The sequence below is a fragment of the Salvelinus namaycush genome, chromosome 26, assembly GCF_016432855.1.
Source record: "Salvelinus namaycush isolate Seneca chromosome 26, SaNama_1.0, whole genome shotgun sequence".
In the NCBI taxonomy this organism is placed as follows: Eukaryota; Metazoa; Chordata; class Actinopteri; order Salmoniformes; family Salmonidae; genus Salvelinus; species Salvelinus namaycush.
The window spans coordinates 40,156,010-40,176,256 of NC_052332.1; the positions used below are offsets into that span (position 1 = coordinate 40,156,010).

Genomic DNA, 20,247 nt, shown 5'->3' on the forward strand with positions numbered 1-20,247 from the left:
TAATAGATGATGATGGTCAGGTCATAGGTCAGGGGGCAGTAATACATGATGATGGTCAGGTCATAGGTCAGGGGGCAGTAATACATGATGATGGTCAGGTCATAGGTCAGGGGGCAGTAACACATGATGATGGTCAGGTCATAGGTCAGGGGGCAGTAACATATGATGATGGTCAGTTCATAGGTCAGGGGGGGCAGTAATACATGATGATGGTCAGGTCATAGGTCAGGGGGCAGTAACATATGATGATGGTCAGGTCATAGGTCAGGGGGCAGTAATACAGGATGATGGTCAGGTCATAGGTCAGGGGGCAGTAACATATGATGATGGTCAGGTCATAGGTCAGGGGGCAGTAATACATGATGATGGTCATAGGTCAGGGGGGGCAGTAATACATGATGATGGTCAGGTCATAGGTCAGGGGGCAGTAATACATGATGATGGTCATAGGTCAGGGGGCAGTAATACATGATGATGGTCAGGTCATAGGTCAGGGGGCAGTAATACATGATGATGGTCATAGGTCAGGGGGGGCAGTAATACATGATGATGGTCAGGTCATAGGTCAGGGGGCAGTAATACATGATGATGGTCATAGGTCAGGGGGCAGTAATACATGATGATGGTCAGGTCATAGGTCAGGGGGCAGTAACACATGATGATGGTCAGGTCATAGGTCAGGGGGCAGTAACATATGATGATGGTCAGTTCATAGGTCAGGGGGCAGTAACATATGATGATGGTCAGTTCATAGGTCAGGGGGCAGTAACATATGATGATGGTCAGGTCATAGGTCAGGGGGGGCAGTAATACATGATGATGGTCAGGTCATAGGTCAGGGGGGGCAGTAATACATGATGATGGTCAGGTCATAGGTCAGGGGGCAGTAACATATGATGATGGTCAGGTCATAGGTCAGGGGGCAGTAATACATGATGATGGTCAGGTCATAGGTCAGGGGGGGCAGTAATACATGATGATGGTCAGGTCATAGGTCAGGGGGGGCAGTAATACATGATGATGGTCAGGTCATAGGTCAGGGGGCAGGGGGCAGTAACATATGATGATGGTCAGGTCAGGGGGCAGTAACACATGATGATGGTCAGGTCATAGGTCAGGGGGCAGTAACACATGATGATGGTCAGGTCATAGGTCAGGGGGTCTTCCCATGTTAGCTGCTGATAGGTAGCGTGATACACAAGCCAGGCCTATTTGAAACATCGCCATCTACTGGTGGCATTTACCGCCACATTCACATTCAAAGCTTGAAAACCTCATTATATTTTTGCCCAAAGTTTAGGAGAAAAAAACAACAACGAAACATAATTTATAATGGATTTTATTTTAGTTTGTTTAGCAGTCAAAGATAATATCTTCAGTATAGTTTTAGTTTTTCAAATATTTTAATTAATTATTTTATTACAGTTTACTCAATTTATTCAAATTTTTGTTTCAGTTACACACACAACACACACACACACTCTCTCTCACACACACACACTCACACACACACACACACACACACACACACACACACACACACACACACACACACACACACACACACACACACACACAGAGAGGTCAGCTAAGACACACCACCACCTTCATCATGCTGACTAGGGTTGCAAAGCTACAGGTAATTTACCAACGTTACCGGAATCTTCAGTAATTTTGGCAATTAACAGGTAATCTATGGTAACTTATATATAACTTAAAATATATATATTTATATATAGTATAAACAAATTGTTATATCTGTGTCCATATGGTTCATGAGTTTCTAGTAGACACACCAGATGGTTCATGAGTTTGTAGTAGATAGACAGGTGGTTCATGAGTTTCTAGAAGACAGACCAGATGGTTCATGAGTTTCTAGTAGACACACCAGATGGTTCATGAGTTTCTAGTCGACAGACCAGATGGTTCATGAGTTTCTAGTAGACACACCAGATGGTTCATGAGTTTCTAGTAGACAGACCAGATGGTTCATGAGTTTCTAGTAGACACACCAGATGGTTCATGAGTTTCTAGTAGACACACCAGATGGTTCATGAGTTTCTAGTAGACACACCAGATGGTTCATGAGTTTCTAGTCGACACACCAGATGGTTCATGAGTTTCTAGTAGACACACCAGATGGTTCATGAGTTTCTAGTAGACACAACAGATGGTTCATGAGTTTCTAGTAGACACACCAGATGGTTCATGAGTTTCTAGTAGACACACCAGATGGTTCATGAGTTTCTAGTAGACACACCAGATGGTTCATGAGTTTCTAGTAGACACACCAGATGGTTCATGAGTTTCTAGTAGACACACCAGATGGTTCATGAGTTTCTAGTAGACACACCAGATGGTTCATGAGTTTCTAGTAGACACACCAGATGGTTCATGAGTTTCTAGTAGACACACCAGATGGTTCATGAGTTTCTAGTAGACACACCAGATGGTTCATGCGTTTCTAGTAGACACACCAGATGGTTCATGAGTTTCTAGTAGACACACCAGATGGTTCATGAGTTTCTAGTAGACACACCAGATGGTTCATGAGTTTCTAGTAGACACACCAGATGGTTCATGAGTTTCTAGTCGACACACCAGATGGTTCATGAGTTTCTAGTAGACACACCAGATGGTTCATGAGTTTCTAGTAGACACACCAGATGGTTCATGAGTTTCTAGTAGACACACCAGATGGTTCATGAGTTTCTAGTAGACACACCAGATGGTTCATGAGTTTCTAGTAGACACACCAGATGGTTCATGAGTTTCTAGTAGACACACCAGATGGTTCATGAGTTTCTAGTAGACACACCAGATGGTTCATGAGTTTCTAGTAGATAGACCAGATGGTTCATGAGTTTCTAGTAGATAGACCAGATGGTTCATGAGTTTCTAGTCGACAGACCAGATGGTTCATGAGTTTCTAGTAGACACACCAGATGGTTCATGAGTTTCTAGTAGACACACCAGATGGTTCATGAGTTTCTAGTAGACACACCAGATGGTTCATGAGTTTCTAGTAGACACACCAGATGGTTCATGAGTTTCTAGTAGACACACCAGATGGTTCATGAGTTTCTAGTAGACACACCAGATGGTTCATGAGTTTCTAGTAGACACACCAGATGGTTCATGAGTTTCTAGTAGACACACCAGATGGTTCATGAGTTTCTAGTAGATAGACCAGATGGTTCATGAGTTTCTAGTAGACAGACCAGATGGTTCATGAGTTTCTAGTAGATAGACCAGATGGTTCATGAGTTTCTAGTCGACACACCAGATGGTTCATGAGTTTCTAGTCGACAGACCAGATGGTTCATGATTTTTCTAGTAGACAGACCAGATGGTTCATGAGTTTCTAGTCGACAGACCAGATGGTTCATGAGTTTCTAGTAGACACACCAGATGGTTCATGAGTTTCTAGTAGACACACCAGATGGTTCATGAGTTTCTAGTAGATAGACCAGATGGTTCATGAGTTTCTAGTCGACAGACCAGATGGTTCATGAGTTTCTAGTAGACACACCAGATGGTTCATGAGTTTAGTCGACAGACCAGATGGTTCATGAGTTTCTAGTCGACAGACCAGATGGTTCATGAGTTTCTAGTAGACACACCAGATGGTTCATGAGTTTCTAGTAGAAAGACCAGATGGTTCATGAGTTTCTAGTAGATAGACCAGATGGTTCATGAGTTTCTAGCCGACAGACCAGATGGTTAGTGTTTAACTCCTCTCTGTCCTGTATCCTCCTCTAGGTGTTCCGTGGCTTCATCGAGGGCAACCTGGACTTTGCTCCCACCTATAAGTACGACCTGTTCTCGGACGACTATGACACCAGTGAGAAGTGTCGTACCCCCGCCTGGACCGACCGCTGCCTCTGGAAGAGGAGGAAGTGGAACTTCGACAAGACTGGTGAGAGAGGTCGGCTTGGTGTGGGAGGATGTCTGGTCCGTCTCACTGGTGAGAGAGGTCGGCTTGGTGTGGGAGGATGTCTGGTCCCTCTCACTGGTGAGAGAGGTCGGCTTGGTGTAGGAGGATGTCTGGTCCGTCTCGCTGGTGAGAGAGGTCGGCTTGGTGTAGGAGGATGTCTGGTCCGTCTCGCTGGTGAGAGAGGTCGGCTTGGTGTAGGAGGATGTCTGGTCCGTCTCGCTGGTGAGAGAGGTCGGCTTGGTGTAGGAGGATGCCTGGTCTGTCTCGCTGGTGAGAGAGGTCGGCTTGGTGTAGGAGGATGTCTGGTCCGTCTCGCTGGTGAGAGAGGTCGGCTTGGTGTAGGAGGATGTCTGGTCCGTCTCACTGGTGAGAGAGGTCGGCTTGGTGTAGGAGGATGTCTGGTCCGTCTCACTGGTGAGAGAGGTCGGCTTGGTGTAGGAGGATGTCTGGTCCGTCTCACTGGTGAGAGAGGTCGGCTTGGTGTAGGAGGATGTCTGGTCCGTCTCACTGGTTTAAATGTTGGATTGGTAGCCAAGTTTTAAGCAGCCATGCTCAAGAGTTTTTAACATACAGTAAAAGTTTACTGGAGGTGTGTGTGTGTGTGTGTGTGTGTGTGTGTGTGTGTGTGTGTGTGTGTGTGTGTGTGTGTGTGTGTGTGTGTGTGTGTGTGTGTGTGTGTGTGTGTGTGTGTGTGTGTGTGTGTGTGTGTGTCTGTGTCTGTGTCTCTGTGTGTGTAGCGGAGGAGATGAACATGGTAGGCCCAGTGGGAGAAGCAGAGGAACAGCAGCAGGAGCCCTGGAGCCCTGGAGAGCTGAAATACTACGGCAGGGCTGAGCTCAAGACCTCTGATCACAGGTAACACACACACACACACACACACACACACACACACACACACAGGACTCTGAAATACTACGGCAGGGCTTACTTCTAGACCTCTGATCACAGACTAGCACCGTCTAACCGGTCTCTTCATCTCTGTGTGTAGCCAGGCCCGTGAGGCAGTGATGGATGTTGAGGCTGGGTTAAAGGTTAAAGGTTATAGGTTTAAACTCCTCTCCCCTCCCCAGGCCCGTGATGGATGTTGAGGCTGGGTTAAAGGTTAAAGGTTATAGGTTTAAACTCCTCTCCCCTCCCCAGGCCCGTGATGGATGTTGAGGCTGGGTTAAAGGTTAAAGGTTATAGGTTTAAACTCCTCTCCCCTCCCCAGGCCCGTGATGGATGTTGAGGCTGGGTTAAAGGTTAAAGGTTATAGGTTTAAACTCCTCTCCCCTCCCCAGGCCCATGATGGATGTTGAGGCTGGGTTAAAGGTTAAAGGTTATAGGTTTAAAATCCTCTCCCCTCCCCAGGCCCGTGATGGATGTTGAGACTGGGTTAAAGGTTAAAGGTTATAGGTTTAAACTCCTCTCCCCTCCCCAGGCCCGTGATGGCAGTGATGGATATAGACGTCCTGGAGGTGGATCCAGATGCCCGTCACCAGGTGTACAAGGAGGTGATCGCCCTGCAGGGTCCTCCCGACGGAACCATCCTGGTCTCCCTCTGTTCCTCCGGACCCGACGACTATTTTGACGACGCTCTCATCGATGAGCTGCTGGACAAGTTCGCTGTGTTTGGAGAGGTCATCCTCATCAGGTGAAACACGTCCTATACGCCGTCTTGCATTATAATGCAATCCGTTCCTTTTTATGAGACTCGTTCACATCCACTCCAGACAATCGATTAGATTTTGAACACGCGTGTCTCTTTTAATACTTTGAATTGTCTCTCCTGTCTAGGTTTGTAGAGGAGAAGATGTGGGTGACGTTTCTAGAGGGTTATTCAGCTCTGGCTGCCCTGTCTCTGAGCGCCTCCACGGTGAGCACACAACCTTACACTGAGCACACAGATACACAGCAAAACACTAGGGCAACGTCACAGCAACACTCGGACAACGTCACAGCAACACTCGGACAACGTCACAGCAACACTCGGACAACGTCACAGCAACACTAGGACAACGTCACAGCAACACTAGGACAACGTCACAGCAACACTAAGACAACGTCACAGCAACACTAAGGCAACGTCACAGCAACACTAGGGCAACGTCACAGCAACACTAGGACAACGTCACAGCAACACTAGGACAACGTCACAGCAACACTAGGACAACGTCACAGCAACACTCGGACAACGTCACAGCAACATTAAGACAACGTCACAGCAACACTAAGACAACGTCACAGCAACACTAAGACAACGTCACAGCAACACTAGGACAACGTCACAGCAACACTCGGACAACGTCACAGCAACACTAGGACAACGTCACAGTAACACTAAGACAACGTCACAGTAACACTAAGACAACGTCACAGTAACACTAAGACAACGTCACAGCAACACTAAGACAACGTCACAACAACACTAGGACAACGTCACAGCAACACTAGGACAACGTCACAGCAACACAAAGACAACGTCACAGCAACACAAAGACAACGTCACAGCAACACAAAGACAACGTCACAGCAACACTAAGACAACGTCACAGCAACACTAAGACAACGTCACAGCAACACTAAGACAACGTCACAGCAACACTAGGACAACGTCACAGCAACACTAGGACAACGTCACAGCAACACTCGGACAACGTCACAGCAACACTCGGACAACGTCACAGCAACACTCGGACAACGTCACAGCAACACTCGGGCAACGTCACAGCAACACTAAGACAACGTCACAGTAACACTAAGACAACGTCACAGCAACACTAGGACAACGTCACAGCAACACTAGGACAACGTCACAGCAACACTAGGACAACGTCACAGCAACACTAGGACAACGTCACAGCAACACAAAGACAACGTCACAGCAACACTAAGACAACGTCACAGTAACACTAAGACAACGTCACAGCAACACTAAGACAACGTCACAGCAACACTAAGACAACGTCACAGCAACACTAGGACAACGTCACAGCAACACTAAGACAACGTCACAGTAACACTAAGACAACGTCACAGTAACACTAAGACAACGTCACAGCAACACTAAGACAACGTCACAGCAACACAAAGACAACGTCACAGCAACACAAAGACAACGTCACAGCAACACAAAGACAACGTCACAGCAACACAAAGACAACGTCACAGCAACACAAAGACAACGTCACAGCAACACAAAGACAACGTCACAGCAACACAAAGACAACGTCACAGCAACACAAAGACAACGTCACAGCAACACAAAGACAACGTCACAGCAACACAAAGACAACGTCACAGCAACACTCGGACAACGTCACAGCAACACTCGGACAACGTCACAGCAACACTCGGACAACGTCACAGCAAAACACTCGGACAACGTCACAGCAAAACACTCGGACAACGTCACAGCAAAACACTCGGACAACGTCACAGCAAAACACTCGGACAACGTCACAGCAAAACACTCGGACAACGTCACAGCAAAACACTCGGACAACGTCACAGCAACTCTAAGACAACGTCACTGCAACACTAGGGCAACGTCACAGCAACACTAGGACAACGTCACAGCAACACTAGGACAACGTCACAGCAACACTAAGACAACGTCACAGCAACACTAGGACAACGTCACAGCAACACTAAGACAACGTCACAGCAACACTAGGACAACGTCACAGCAACACTAAGACAACGTCACAGCAACACTAAGACAACGTCACAGCAACACTAGGACAACGTCACAGCAACACTAAGGCAACGTCACAGCAACACTAGGGCAACGTCACAGCAACACTAGGGCAACGTCACAGCAACACTAGGGCAACGTCACAGCAACACTAGGACAACGTCACAGCAACACTAGGACAACGTCACAGCAACACTAGGACAACGTCACAGCAACACACTAAGACAACGTCACAGCAACACACTAAGACAACGTCACAGCAACACTAAGACAACGTCACAGCAACACTAAGACAACGTCACAGCAACACTAGGACAACGTCACAGCAACACTAAGACAACGTCACAGCAACACTAAGACAACATCACAGCAACACTCGGACAACGTCACAGCAACACTCGGACAACGTCACAGCAAAACACTAGGGCAACGTCACAGCAAAACACTAGGGCAACGTCACAGCAAAACACTCGGGCAACGTCACAGCAACACTAGGACAACGTCACAGCAACACTAAGACAACGTCACAGCAACACTAGGACAACGTCACAGCAACACTAAGACAACGACACAGCAACACTAGGACAACGACACAGCAACACTAGGACAACGTCACAGCAACACACTCTGACAACGTCACAGCAACACACTCTGACAACGTCACAGCAACACACTCTGACAACGTCACAGCAAAACACTCTGACAACGTCACAGCAAAACACTCGGGCAACGTCACAGCAAAACACTCGGACAACGTCACAGCAAAACACTCGGACAACGTCACAGCAACTCTAAGACAACGTCACTGCAACACTAGGGCAACGTCACAGCAACACTAGGACAACGTCACAGCAACACTAGGACAACGTCACAGCAACACTAGGACAACGTCACAGCAACACTAAGACAACGTCACAGCAACACTAGGACAACGTCACAGCAACACTAAGACAACGTCACAGCAACACTAAGACAACGTCACAGCAACACTAGGACAACGTCACAGCAACACTAGGACAACGTCACAGCAACACTAAGACAACGTCACAGCAACACTAGGGCAACGTCACAGCAACACTAGGGCAACGTCACAGCAACACTAGGACAACGTCACAGCAACACTAAGACAACGTCACATCAACACTAGGACGTCACAGCAACACACTAAGACAACGTCACAGCAACACACTAAGACAACGTCACAGCAACACTAAGACAACATCACAGCAACACTAGGACAACGTCACAGCAACACTAGGACAACGTCACAGCAACACTAAGACAACGTCACAGCAACACTAAGACAACGTCACAGCAACACTAAGACAACGTCACAGCAACACTAAGACAACGTCACAGCAACACTCGGACAACGTCACAGCAACACTAGGACAACGTCACAGCAACACTAGGACAACGTCACAGCAAAACACTAGGGCAACGTCACAGCAAAACACTCGGGCAACGTCACAGCAACACTAGGACAACGTCACAGCAACACTAAGACAACGTCACAGCAACACTAGGACAACGTCACAGCAACACTAAGACAACGACACAGCAACACTAGGACAACGACACAGCAACACTAGGACAACGTCACAGCAACACACTCTGACAACGTCACAGCAACACACTCTGACAACGTCACAGCAACACACTCTGACAACATCACAGCAAAACACTCGGGCAACGTCACAGCAAAACACTCGGGCAACGTCACAGCAACACACTCGGGCAATGTTGATTCACACACTGATAAGCTGCATTGTAATATCTCTCTGTGCACGTGTCTCTGTGTGTCTCTGTGTGCGTGTCTCTCTCTCTGTGTGCGTGTCTCTCTCTCTGTGTGCGTGTCTCTGTGTGTCTCTGTGTGTGTAGGTTCTGGGTAAGGTGATAGACATCCGTCTGAAGAGTTCAGGTTGGATTAAGAGTCTGGAGGAGGAGATGAGTGTAGAGAGGATCTGTGGATCTGTCCCTACCTCCGCCAGCTCCTCTCTGCTGGCCGAGGACGCTGATATGGGAGAGGATGACTACGATATGGAGGGTAAGGGAGGGGGGGTTAAGAAGGCTGATGTGGGAGAGGATGACTACAATATGGAGGGTAAGGGAGGAGGTTTAAGAAGGCTGATGTGGGAGAGGATGACTACAATATGGAGGGTAAGGGAGGAGGGTTAAGAAGGCTGATGTGGGAGAGGATGACTACGATATGGAGGGTAAGGGAGGAGGTTTAAGAAGGCTGATGTGGGAGAGGATGACTACGATATGGAGGGTAAGGGAGGAGGGTTAAGAAGGCTGATGTGGGAGAGGATGACTACGATATGGAGGGTAAGGGAGGAGGTTTAAGAAGGCTGATGTGGGAGAGGATGACTACGATATGGAGGGTGAGGGAGGGAGGGGAGGTTTAAGAAGGCTGATGTGGGAGAGGATGATTACGATATGGAGGGTAAGGGAGGAGGATTTAAGAAGGCTGATGTGGGAGAGGATGACTACGATATGGAGGGTAAGGGAGGGGGGTAAGAAGGCTGATGTGGGAGAGGATGACTACGATATGGAGGGTAAGGGAGGGGGGTAAGAAGGCTGATATGGGAGAGGATGACTACGATATGGAGGGTAAGGGAGGGGGGTAAGAAGGCTGATATGGGAGAGGATGACTACGATATGGAGGGTAAGGGAGGGGGGTAAGAAGGTTGATGTGTGAGAGGATGACTACGATATGGAGGGTAAGGGAGGGGGGGTTAAGAAGGCTGATGTGGGAGAGGATGACTACGATATGGAGGGTAAGGGAGGATGATTTAAGAAGGCTGATGTGGGAGAGGATGACTACGATATGGAGGGTAAGGGAGGGGGGTAAGAAGGCTGATGTGGGAGAGGATGACGACGATATGGAGGGTAAGGGAGGGGGGTTAAGAAGGCTGATGTGGGAGAGGATGACTACGATATGGAGGGTAAGGGAGGGGGGGTTAAGAAGGCTGATGTGGGAGAGGATGACTACGATATGGAGGGTAAGGGAGGAGGGTTAAGAAGGCTGATGTGGGAGAGGATGACTACGATATGGAGGGTAAGGGAGGAGGGTTAAGAAGGCTGATGTGGGAGAGGATGACTACGATATGGAGGGTAAGGGAGGAGGGTTAAGAAGGCTGATGTGGGAGAGGATGACTACGATATGGAGGGTAAGGGAGGAGGGTTAAGAAGGCTGATGTGGGAGAGGATGACTATGGTTGAATCCATCCTCCATATTGCCTTCTTCCAAGGCTGTATAGTTAGTAAAGAGAGAGAACTAAGCCGAGGTAGAGACCCACTGTAGCAGTCCACCTCTAGGCAAGTCAATGGAGTTTTCCTTGCGAGGCATTTTGTCTTGGTAGATCCGTGTGTGTGTGTGTGTGTGTGTGTGTGTGTGTGTGTGTGTGTGTGTGTGTGTGTGTGTGTGTGTGTGTGTGTGTGACTTCTCTCTCTGTGTGTCGTTCCACCAGGTGATGTGGATGAGGAGGTGGAGGATATTCTCCCCCAACACCTTCAGCCCGGTGCAGGAAGCCCCTCTCACTCCCCCACCCACGGAGAACCTGCTGCCCCCAGCAGACCCAGCCGATCTGCCCCACGCTCTGCTGGACCACCGCAAGGTACACACACACACACACACACACACCAGAACACTGCAGCGTACACACACACACACACACACACCGGAACACTGCAGCGTACACACACACACCTTAACACTGCAGCGTACACACACACACACACACACACCACTGGAACACTGCAGCGTACACACACACACCACCGGAACACTGCAGTGTACACACACACACCGGAACACTGCAGCGTACACACACACACACACACACCGGAACACTGCAGCGTACACACACACACACACCGGAACACTGCAGCGTACACACACACACACACACACCACCGGATCACTGCAGCGTGTACACACACACACACACACACACCGGAACACTGCAGCGTACACACACACACACACACACCGGAACACTGCAGCGTACACACACACCACCGGAACACTGCAGCGTACACGCACACACACCAGAACACTGCAGCGTACACACACACACCTTAACACTGCAGCGTACACACATACACACACACACACACACACCACCGGAACACTGCAGCGTACACACACACACACACACACCACTGGAACACTGCAGCGTACACACACACACCTTAACACTGCAACGTACACACTCACTGCCAGTCCCTAGCAAGGTCCCATTGCACACACACACACGTATAAGGATATATTTATAAGGATATATACAGTGGAAGTTTACATCCACCATAGCCAAATACATTTATACTCAGTTTTTCACAATTCCTGACATTTAATCCTCGTAAAAATTCCCTGTCTTAGGTCAGTTAGGATCACCACTTTATTTTAAGAATGTGAAATGTCAGAATAATTGTAGAGAGAATTATTTATTTCAGCTTTTATTTCTTTCATCACATTCCCAGTGGGTCAGAAGTTTACATACACTCAATTAGTATTTGGTAGCATTGCCTGTAAATTGTTTAACTTGGGTCAAACGTTTTGGGTAGCCTTCCACAAGCTTCCCACAATAAGTTGGGTGAATTTTGGCCCATTCCTCCTGACAGAGCTGGTGTAACTGAGTCAGGTTTGTAGGCCTCTTTGCTCGCACACGCTTTTTCAGTTCTGCCCACCAATTTTCTATAGGATTGAGGTCAGGGCTTTGTGATGGCCACTCCAATACCTTGACTTTGTTGTCCTTAAGCCATTTTGCCACAACTTTGGAAGTATGCGTGGGGTCATTGTCCATTTGGAAGACACATTTGCGACCAAGCTTTAAATTCCTGACTGATGTCTTGAGATGTTGCTTCAATATATCCACATAATTTTCCTTCCTCATGATGCCATCTATTTTGTGAAGTGCAACAGTCCCTCCTGCAGCAAAGCACCCCCACAACATGATGCTGCCACCCCCGTGCTTCACGGTTGGGATGGTGTTATTCAGTTATGCAAACCTCCCCCTTTTTCCTCCAAACATAACGATGGTCATTATGGCCAAACAGTTATTTTTGTTTCATCAGACCAGAGGACATTTCTCCAAAAAGTACAATCTTTGTCCCCATGTGCAGTTGCAAACCGTAGTCTGGCTTTTTTATGGCAGTTTTGAAGCAGTGGCTTCTTCCTTGCTGGGCGGCTTTCAGGTTATGTCGATATAGGACTCGTTTTACTGTGGATATAGATACTTTTGTACCTGTTTCCTCCAGCATCTGACTCCAACCTAAGTGTATTTAAACTTTCAACTGTATAAGGATATATATAGAAGGATATATATATATAGGATGTATATATAATGATATAATAAGGAAATATATATATATTAGGATATATATATAACGATATATAGGATACATATAAGGATATATATATATAAGGATATATTTATATAAAGATATAGGATATATTTATAAGGATATATAGGATACATATATATAGGACATATATATATATAAGGATATATATAAGGATATAGGATATATATATAAGGATATATATATTAGGATACATATATAGGATATATATAAGGAGATATAGGATATATATATATATATATATAAGGATATATAGGATACATATATAGGATATATATATATATAAGGATATATAGGATATATATAAGGATATATGGGATATATATATATATAAGGATATATAGGATACATATATAGGATATATATATATATATAGGATATATATATATATAAGGATATATTGGATATATATATATAAGGATATATATATATATAGAAGGATATATAGGATGGATATATATATATAAATATATATAGAAGGTTTACTGATATAAATGATCATTGTCATTGTGCTCTTTCAGGAGTGTTAAGCCCCTCCCCCAGCAGGAGAACTAGCGTTGACCCAGTGGGTAAAACAGTGTTAAGCCCCTCCCCCAGCAGGAGAAATAGCGTTGACCCAGCGGGTAAAACAGTGTTAAGCCCCTCCCCCAGCAGGAGAAATAGCGTTGACCCAGCGGGTAAAACAGTGTTAAGCCCCTCCCCCAGCAGGAGAAATAGCGTTGACCCAGCGGGTAAAACAGTGTTAAGCCCCTCCCCCAGCAGGAGAAATAGCGTTGACCCAGCGGGTAAAACAGTGTTAAGCCCCTCCCCCAGCAGGAGAAATAGCGTTGACCCAGCGGGTAAAACAGTGTTAAGCCCCTCCCCCAGCAGGAGAAATAGCGTTGACCCAGCGGGTAAAACAGTGTTAAGCCCCTCCCCCAGCAGGAGAAATAGCGTTGACCCAGCGGGTAAAACAGTGTTAACTTCTTACGGCTGAAATCCCGTTAACGGGATCGATATGACAACAGCCAGTGAAAGTGCAGGGCGCCAAATTCAAACAACAGAAATCTCATAATTAAAATTCCTCAAACATACAAGTATTATACACCATTTTAAAGATAAACTTGTTGTTAATCCCACCACAGTGTCCGATTTCAAAAAGGCTTTACGACGAAAGCATACCATGCGATTATGTTAGGTCAGCACCTAGTCACAGAAAAACAGCCATTTTTCCAGCCAAAGAGAGGAGTCACAAAAAGCAGAAATAGAGATAAAATGTATCACTAACCTTTGATGATCTTCATCAGATGACACTCATAGGACTTCATGTTACACAATACATGTATGTTTTGTTCGATAAAGTTCATATTTATATCCAAAAATCTCAGTTTACATTGGCGCGTTATGTTCAGTAATGTTTTGCTTCCAAAACATCCGGTGATTTTGCAGAGAGCCACATCCAATTTACAGAAATACTCATAATAAACATTGATAAAAGATACAAGTGTTTTACATGGAACTTTAGATAAACTTCTCCTTAATGCAACCGCTGTGTCAGATTTCAACACTCAGAGACCAAAACAAGCTATACAGATACCCGCCATGTTGTGGAGTCAACAGAAGTCAGAAATAGCATTATAAATATTCACTTACCTTTGATAATCTTCATCAGAATGCACTCCCAGGACTCCCAGTTCCACAATAAATGTTTGTTTTGTTCGATAAAGTCCATCATTTATGTCCAAATACCTCCTTTTTGTTTGCGCGTTTAGTTCACAAATCCAAATTCACACGGCGCAGGCACTTAGTCCAGACGACAGTTCCATTACAGTTCGTAGAAACATGTCAAACGATGTATAGAATCAATCTTTAGGATGTTTTTATCATAAATCTTCAATAATATTCCAACCGGACAATTCCTTTGTCTTCTCTTTAGAAAGGAAAAGGAACGCAGCTACCTTTCACGCACAAGACTGAGCTCATGGCATTCTGCCAGACACCTGACTCAATCAGCTCTTATTCTCTCCCCCTTCACAGTAGAAACCTGAAACAAGGTTCTAAAGACTGTTGACATCTAGTGGAAGCCTTAGGAAGTGCAATCGGACCAGATTTTACACTGTATATTGGATAGGCAAAGACTTGAAAACCTACAAACCTCAGATTTCCCACTTCCTGGTTGGATTTTTTCTCAAGTTTTTGCCTGCCATATGAGTTCTGTTATACTCATAGACATCATTCAAACAGTTTTAGAAACGTCAGGGTGTTTTCTATCCAAATCTACTAATAATGTGCATATGTTAGCTTCTGGGCCTGAGTAGCAGGCAGTTTACTCTGGGCACGTTATTCATCCAAGCTACTCAATACTGCCCCCCAGCCATAAGAAGTTAAGTCCCTCCCCCAGCAGGAGAAGTAGCGTTGACCCAGCAGGTAAAACAGTGTTAAGCCCCTCCCCCAGCAGGTAAAACAGTGTTAAGCCCCTCCCCCAGCAGGAGAAGTAGCGTTGACAAACACAGGTTTCCATCTATAGGTAGCTGTCTGCTATGCTGCTAGGTCTTCGTGCCTGTCTGCTGGTTTGGTGTTTAGTTAGCAGTGTCTTTATCTACACCGGAGTGTCCCTGTTCAGTACTCTAGATATACTGATTAGACCAGGGGTGGGCAAACTTTTTGACTCGCGGGCCACAATGGGTTCTAAAATTTGACAGAGGGGCCGGGCCAGGAGCATTTGGAGGGAGTGTTTGGGCCGGATATACTAAAGCATTAAATGTAGTGTGTGCAAACCTCATAGCACAGTAAGAACACTACAACCCAATTTATTAACTGTCTTTCAAATGTGAAAAATAGCCCTTATCAGTTAATAAATTTGTCTCAAGGAATATGCAAGATATGGCATTTACATACTATTTCGCAGATACCGGGATGAGGAAATGTAAATAGATTAAAATAACATACGCACTGTGATTTATCAAGATTGCGTCTGTTTTTAATAAGTTTCAATCGAAGGTGCAAAGTTAAAGAAATCAACATTTATTGAAAAATGGAATCACTTTCAACATTCAAAACATATTATTACACAACGAAATACTCAAGCTCAATAATATCTACTTGTGTTAAACTCCGCAAAATCATGGATGGATTGTCCTGACCGCGCGCTCTACAAACTCGCCACGGACGCCCTCGCCTTCACGCGCAAACAGTACACGTGTATCGTTGCCAAGCACACAGACATAGGCTGTATTAAATATCCTACCTGCAGCTGAAAATTTAAATTTAAATTAAGAGCGATGTGCGGCGTGTTAATAAAGCTACTGTACCGCTGCTGTGCGTAAATGCGCATTGCTCTTAATTAAAAGACGCACTTCCAAACTTTCCATATGCATTTTTTCATAACACAGCAGAAAAACTCACCATTTCAGTGGGAACAGTGTTGTTGGTCTCCCTTTTTTGCCAGTGCATCAAAGTCTGGAGTTAGTTTTGTTGTGGCAATTCTCAGGACAGATCTGAGGTGTTGGTCAGTTAACTTGGATCTGTGATGGGCTTTGTTGATTTTCATGACGCTAAACGTCTGCTCACACACGTAGGTCGAGCCAAACAACACCAGCATCTTCTGCGCCGTCCTCCGGAGGTTTGGAAACGCGGTCTCGTTAAGTGAAGCGTAAAAGTCATTCAGTTTAAGAGACTTGAACTTCTCCTTTGAGACGGAGTCAGACTGAAGATCGATCAGTTCCAATTGCAGCTCCTGCGGTGCTGATTCGGGGTCTTGTGACAGGGGACAGGACACCAGTTGAAGTGACTTGTCAATTTTTTCAAAATCACAGAACCGACGGCAAAATTCTCTGTGCAGATCGTCCAGTGATTTGCAGTATTTCTTCGCATTTCGGGCGGCCTCTTTCTGCACGGCTAGTGTGGGGAAATGTGCGAAAGATTTGTTTGACATTTGCCTGGAGAATAAAACCAGCTTGGATTTGAAGGCTCTCACATTTGTGTACATGTCGTGCGCAAACTGATCTTTCCCCTGTAGCTTCACGTTCAGCTCATTCATGTGTGAAAATATGTCCACAGCAAACGCAAAGTCACAAAGCCAGTTTGTGTCGCTCAGCTCGGGGAATTCTTCGGATTTCCCCATTAAATTAAAAAATGAGCGAATCTCGTCTTTGAGCTCCCAGACTCGTTGAAACACTTTCCCCAAACTTAACCAGCGGACGCGAGAGTGGTAAAGTAGGTCCTGGTGATCCGCATTAGTTTCTTCCAGGAACGTAATGAACTGACGATGATTAAGTCCCCTTGCTCGTATGAAGTTAACAAGTTTTACAACTGGATCCACGACGTGATTAAGCTGCAATACAGACTTACACAGAGACTCCTGATGAATGATGCAGTGAAGTAAAATAACATCCTGGTCAGGGTTTTCTTCTTTCACTTTATCCTGGATTCTTTTCAGCAGCCCGATGTTTTTTCCAGTTAAATTTGGCGATCCATCCGTGGTGACATTGGCAAGTTTACTCCAAGGTAGCTTCATTCTCTCGATGACAGCAGACACCTGTTCATATAAGTCCTCTCCTCGTGTTTTCCCTTTCAGTGATTCCATGCTCAAAAGCTCCTCCGTTATCTCAAAACTGTCGTTAATCCCTCGGATAAAAATTAGGAGCTGAGCAGTGTCTTTTATGTCGTTACTTTCATCCAGTGCTAGTGAATATAACTTAAAGGACTCCGCCTTTTTGTTTAACTCGCTGACTATATCTTCGTCAATCAGTTCCACGCGGCGAGTCACTGTCCTGCGTGCTAAACTGATTTTTTCAAACTTGGCTTTGCTCTCCGGACACAAGAGACCTGCTGTCTCTACCATGCACTCTTTCAAAAACTCGCCTTCGGAGAAAGGCTTGCTAGCCTTTGCTAATTTGAATGCCAGCAAATAACTTGCCTTGGTACTTGACTCTTGAATTGCAGTTTGTCGGTGAAAAAAGTTCTGTTGACTCTGTAAATTAGCTGCCAACCTCTGAGCAGTAGCCGCCCGTTCTTGTGTTGACTGCTTGCTAGCATAGTTTGCATGCTTCGTGGCAAAGTGACGGCTGATATTGTACTCTTTGAAAACCTTGGCATATCAGACATACAGCCGTTGATCGGACTTCAGTGAAGAAGTATTTTGTTGTCCACTCCTTATTAAACACTCGGCATTCGCTGTCCACTTTCCTTCTCTTTGGTCCGCTCATTTTCACAGAAGGGCTTAATGGTGACGTGAAACGAAGTGAAAATTAAAGTGAAATAAAGAGAAATACGCGCCACTCCAACAACGGTCAATGTGTTTTGAGTGCGCCATCTATTGGGGAAACGTGGGCATTGCAGGGAAAGGGGAAAAAAAGGAGGTTTTTACTATAATTTGGACAAGTTCGGCGGGCCGGATTAAAAAGCCTAACGGGCCGTATGTGGCCCGCGGGCCGTAGTTTGCCCATGTCTGGATTAGACCAATACTCCCAGCCTCCTATGTCATATGAGCTGTGTTCTGCAACTATGCAACCTCAAACCAGCTTAATAGTTTGTGTCCCCAGTTGCTGTCTGTTTGTGAAATACATTTGGGAAAAAAATATTATAAATTCCAGTCTGGTAAAAATGAAATTTGTACTGAAGGACTATGAATGAGAGACACTGGTGCATAACATGTATTGTTCTCTCTGTCTCTCGCTCTCTGTCTCTCGTTCTGTCTCTCGCTCTCTGTCTCTCTCTCTCTCTCTCTCTGTCTCTCGCTCTCTGTCTCTCGCTCTCTGTCTCTCGCTCTCTGTCTCTCGCTCTCTGTCTCTCGCTCTCTCTGTCTCTCGCTCTCTTTCCCAGGGACTCCAGTGGACTTCCAGCCTGGTGCCCCTCAGGCCCTGGAGCCTAAACGCCCTCCTCCTCCTCGCCCCAACGCCCCCCCAGCCCGACCTGCTCCTCCTCAACGCCCTCCTCCTCCATCAGGTATTGGCTGTCTCGATATACCCCTTCACACTATGTTGACCTCGTTCTCCTACTACTATGTGCATCCCCAGTGAAATATAGATATGATATATTTTGACCATTTTAAGGTTTATGAGGAATCAAGATGGTTGAATATGATCATCTGGTGAAATGTATTCTGTATTGATGTTCAGTTGACTGGTGTAAACCATATAGTTACATATTAGACGTCTAGAATGGACAATGAGATCCTAACGACGTGATGAAACATCCATCTCATCTTGGTAAAGGAAACACTTTAGTAACTGTAATTGAATAAGGGTCGGTGTAACACTGTAATCTCACCCCTTCCTTCCTGCTCGAAGGAGGCCTTAGCCCTATGCCCGGGAGAAGAGACATGGGAGGTAAAAAGGCTTTGTGCCTGACAGATAGATGTTGTGATATCACTGCTGCTGTGTAATACTGTACGGTGGCTTATTGTAGTAGACCTGTAGCTGTTACTGTGGTGACAGACTGGTTTACTACTCTATGGTGGTTTACGTGACAACGTGGCTTATTCATGCAAATGGTGTGGTGATTGTTTAGTGGTTTGTTGTTAAATGCAACTCATTTTCATGTTCTCTGGTATGGTAATTGTCTAGGGGCCGGTTTCCCAGACACAGATTAATCCTAGTCTTGGACTAAGAAGCACGTTCAATGGATAATCTTAAAATGTATCTGTCCAGGAAACCAGCCCTCGGAGACTGGTTTGATTTCAGTGTGGAATTAGGCAACCTTTTAAGGTGGTTAACACCAGTTATACAGGAAGCACAGTTATACAGGAAGCACAGTTAAACAGGAAGCACAGTTAAACAGGAAGCACAGTTATACAGGAAGCACAGTTAAACAGGAAGCACAGTTAAACAGGAAGCACAGTTAAACAGGAAGCACAGTTAAACAGGAAGCACAGTTAAACAGGAAGCACAGTTATACAGGAAGCACAGTTAAACAGGAAGCACAGTTAAACAGGAAGCACAGTTAAACAGGAAGCACAGTTAAACAGGAAGCACAGTTAAACAGGAAGCACAGTTAAACAGGAAGCACAGTTAAACAGGAAGCACAGTTAAACAGGAAGCACAGTTAAACAGGAATCAAAGGCCTGGTACAGAATATTGCTGCTCTCCAAGGTTTATTCCTGCACACAAATCAACAATGACTTCACAGTCATTTTCTTCATCAGTTAGCTTTTTCATCAATTAACCTAGCCTCTTAGCCACATCAGTTACCCTCATCATCAGTTAACCCAGCCTCATCATCAGTTAGGCCAGCCTCATCATCAGTTAGCCCAGCCTCGTCATCAGTTAGCCCAGCCTCGTCATCAGTA

General features: G+C 45.7%; 1 protein-coding gene across 1 annotated transcript in view; it reads left to right on the forward strand.

Moving 5' to 3' along the window:
- The window catches only part of synj1 (synaptojanin 1), a 120,216-nt gene that overhangs the window by 74,989 nt on the left and 24,980 nt on the right, over positions 1-20,247 (forward strand). The window contains exons 18-24 of the mRNA XM_038965429.1: positions 3,763-3,919; positions 4,675-4,792; positions 5,358-5,570; positions 5,714-5,792; positions 9,495-9,660; positions 11,087-11,233; positions 18,783-18,905. Coding sequence (XP_038821357.1) covers positions 3,763-3,919; positions 4,675-4,792; positions 5,358-5,570; positions 5,714-5,792; positions 9,495-9,660; positions 11,087-11,233; positions 18,783-18,905 — 1,003 coding nt within the window. The remainder of the gene's footprint in view (positions 1-3,762; positions 3,920-4,674; positions 4,793-5,357; positions 5,571-5,713; positions 5,793-9,494; positions 9,661-11,086; positions 11,234-18,782; positions 18,906-20,247) is intronic.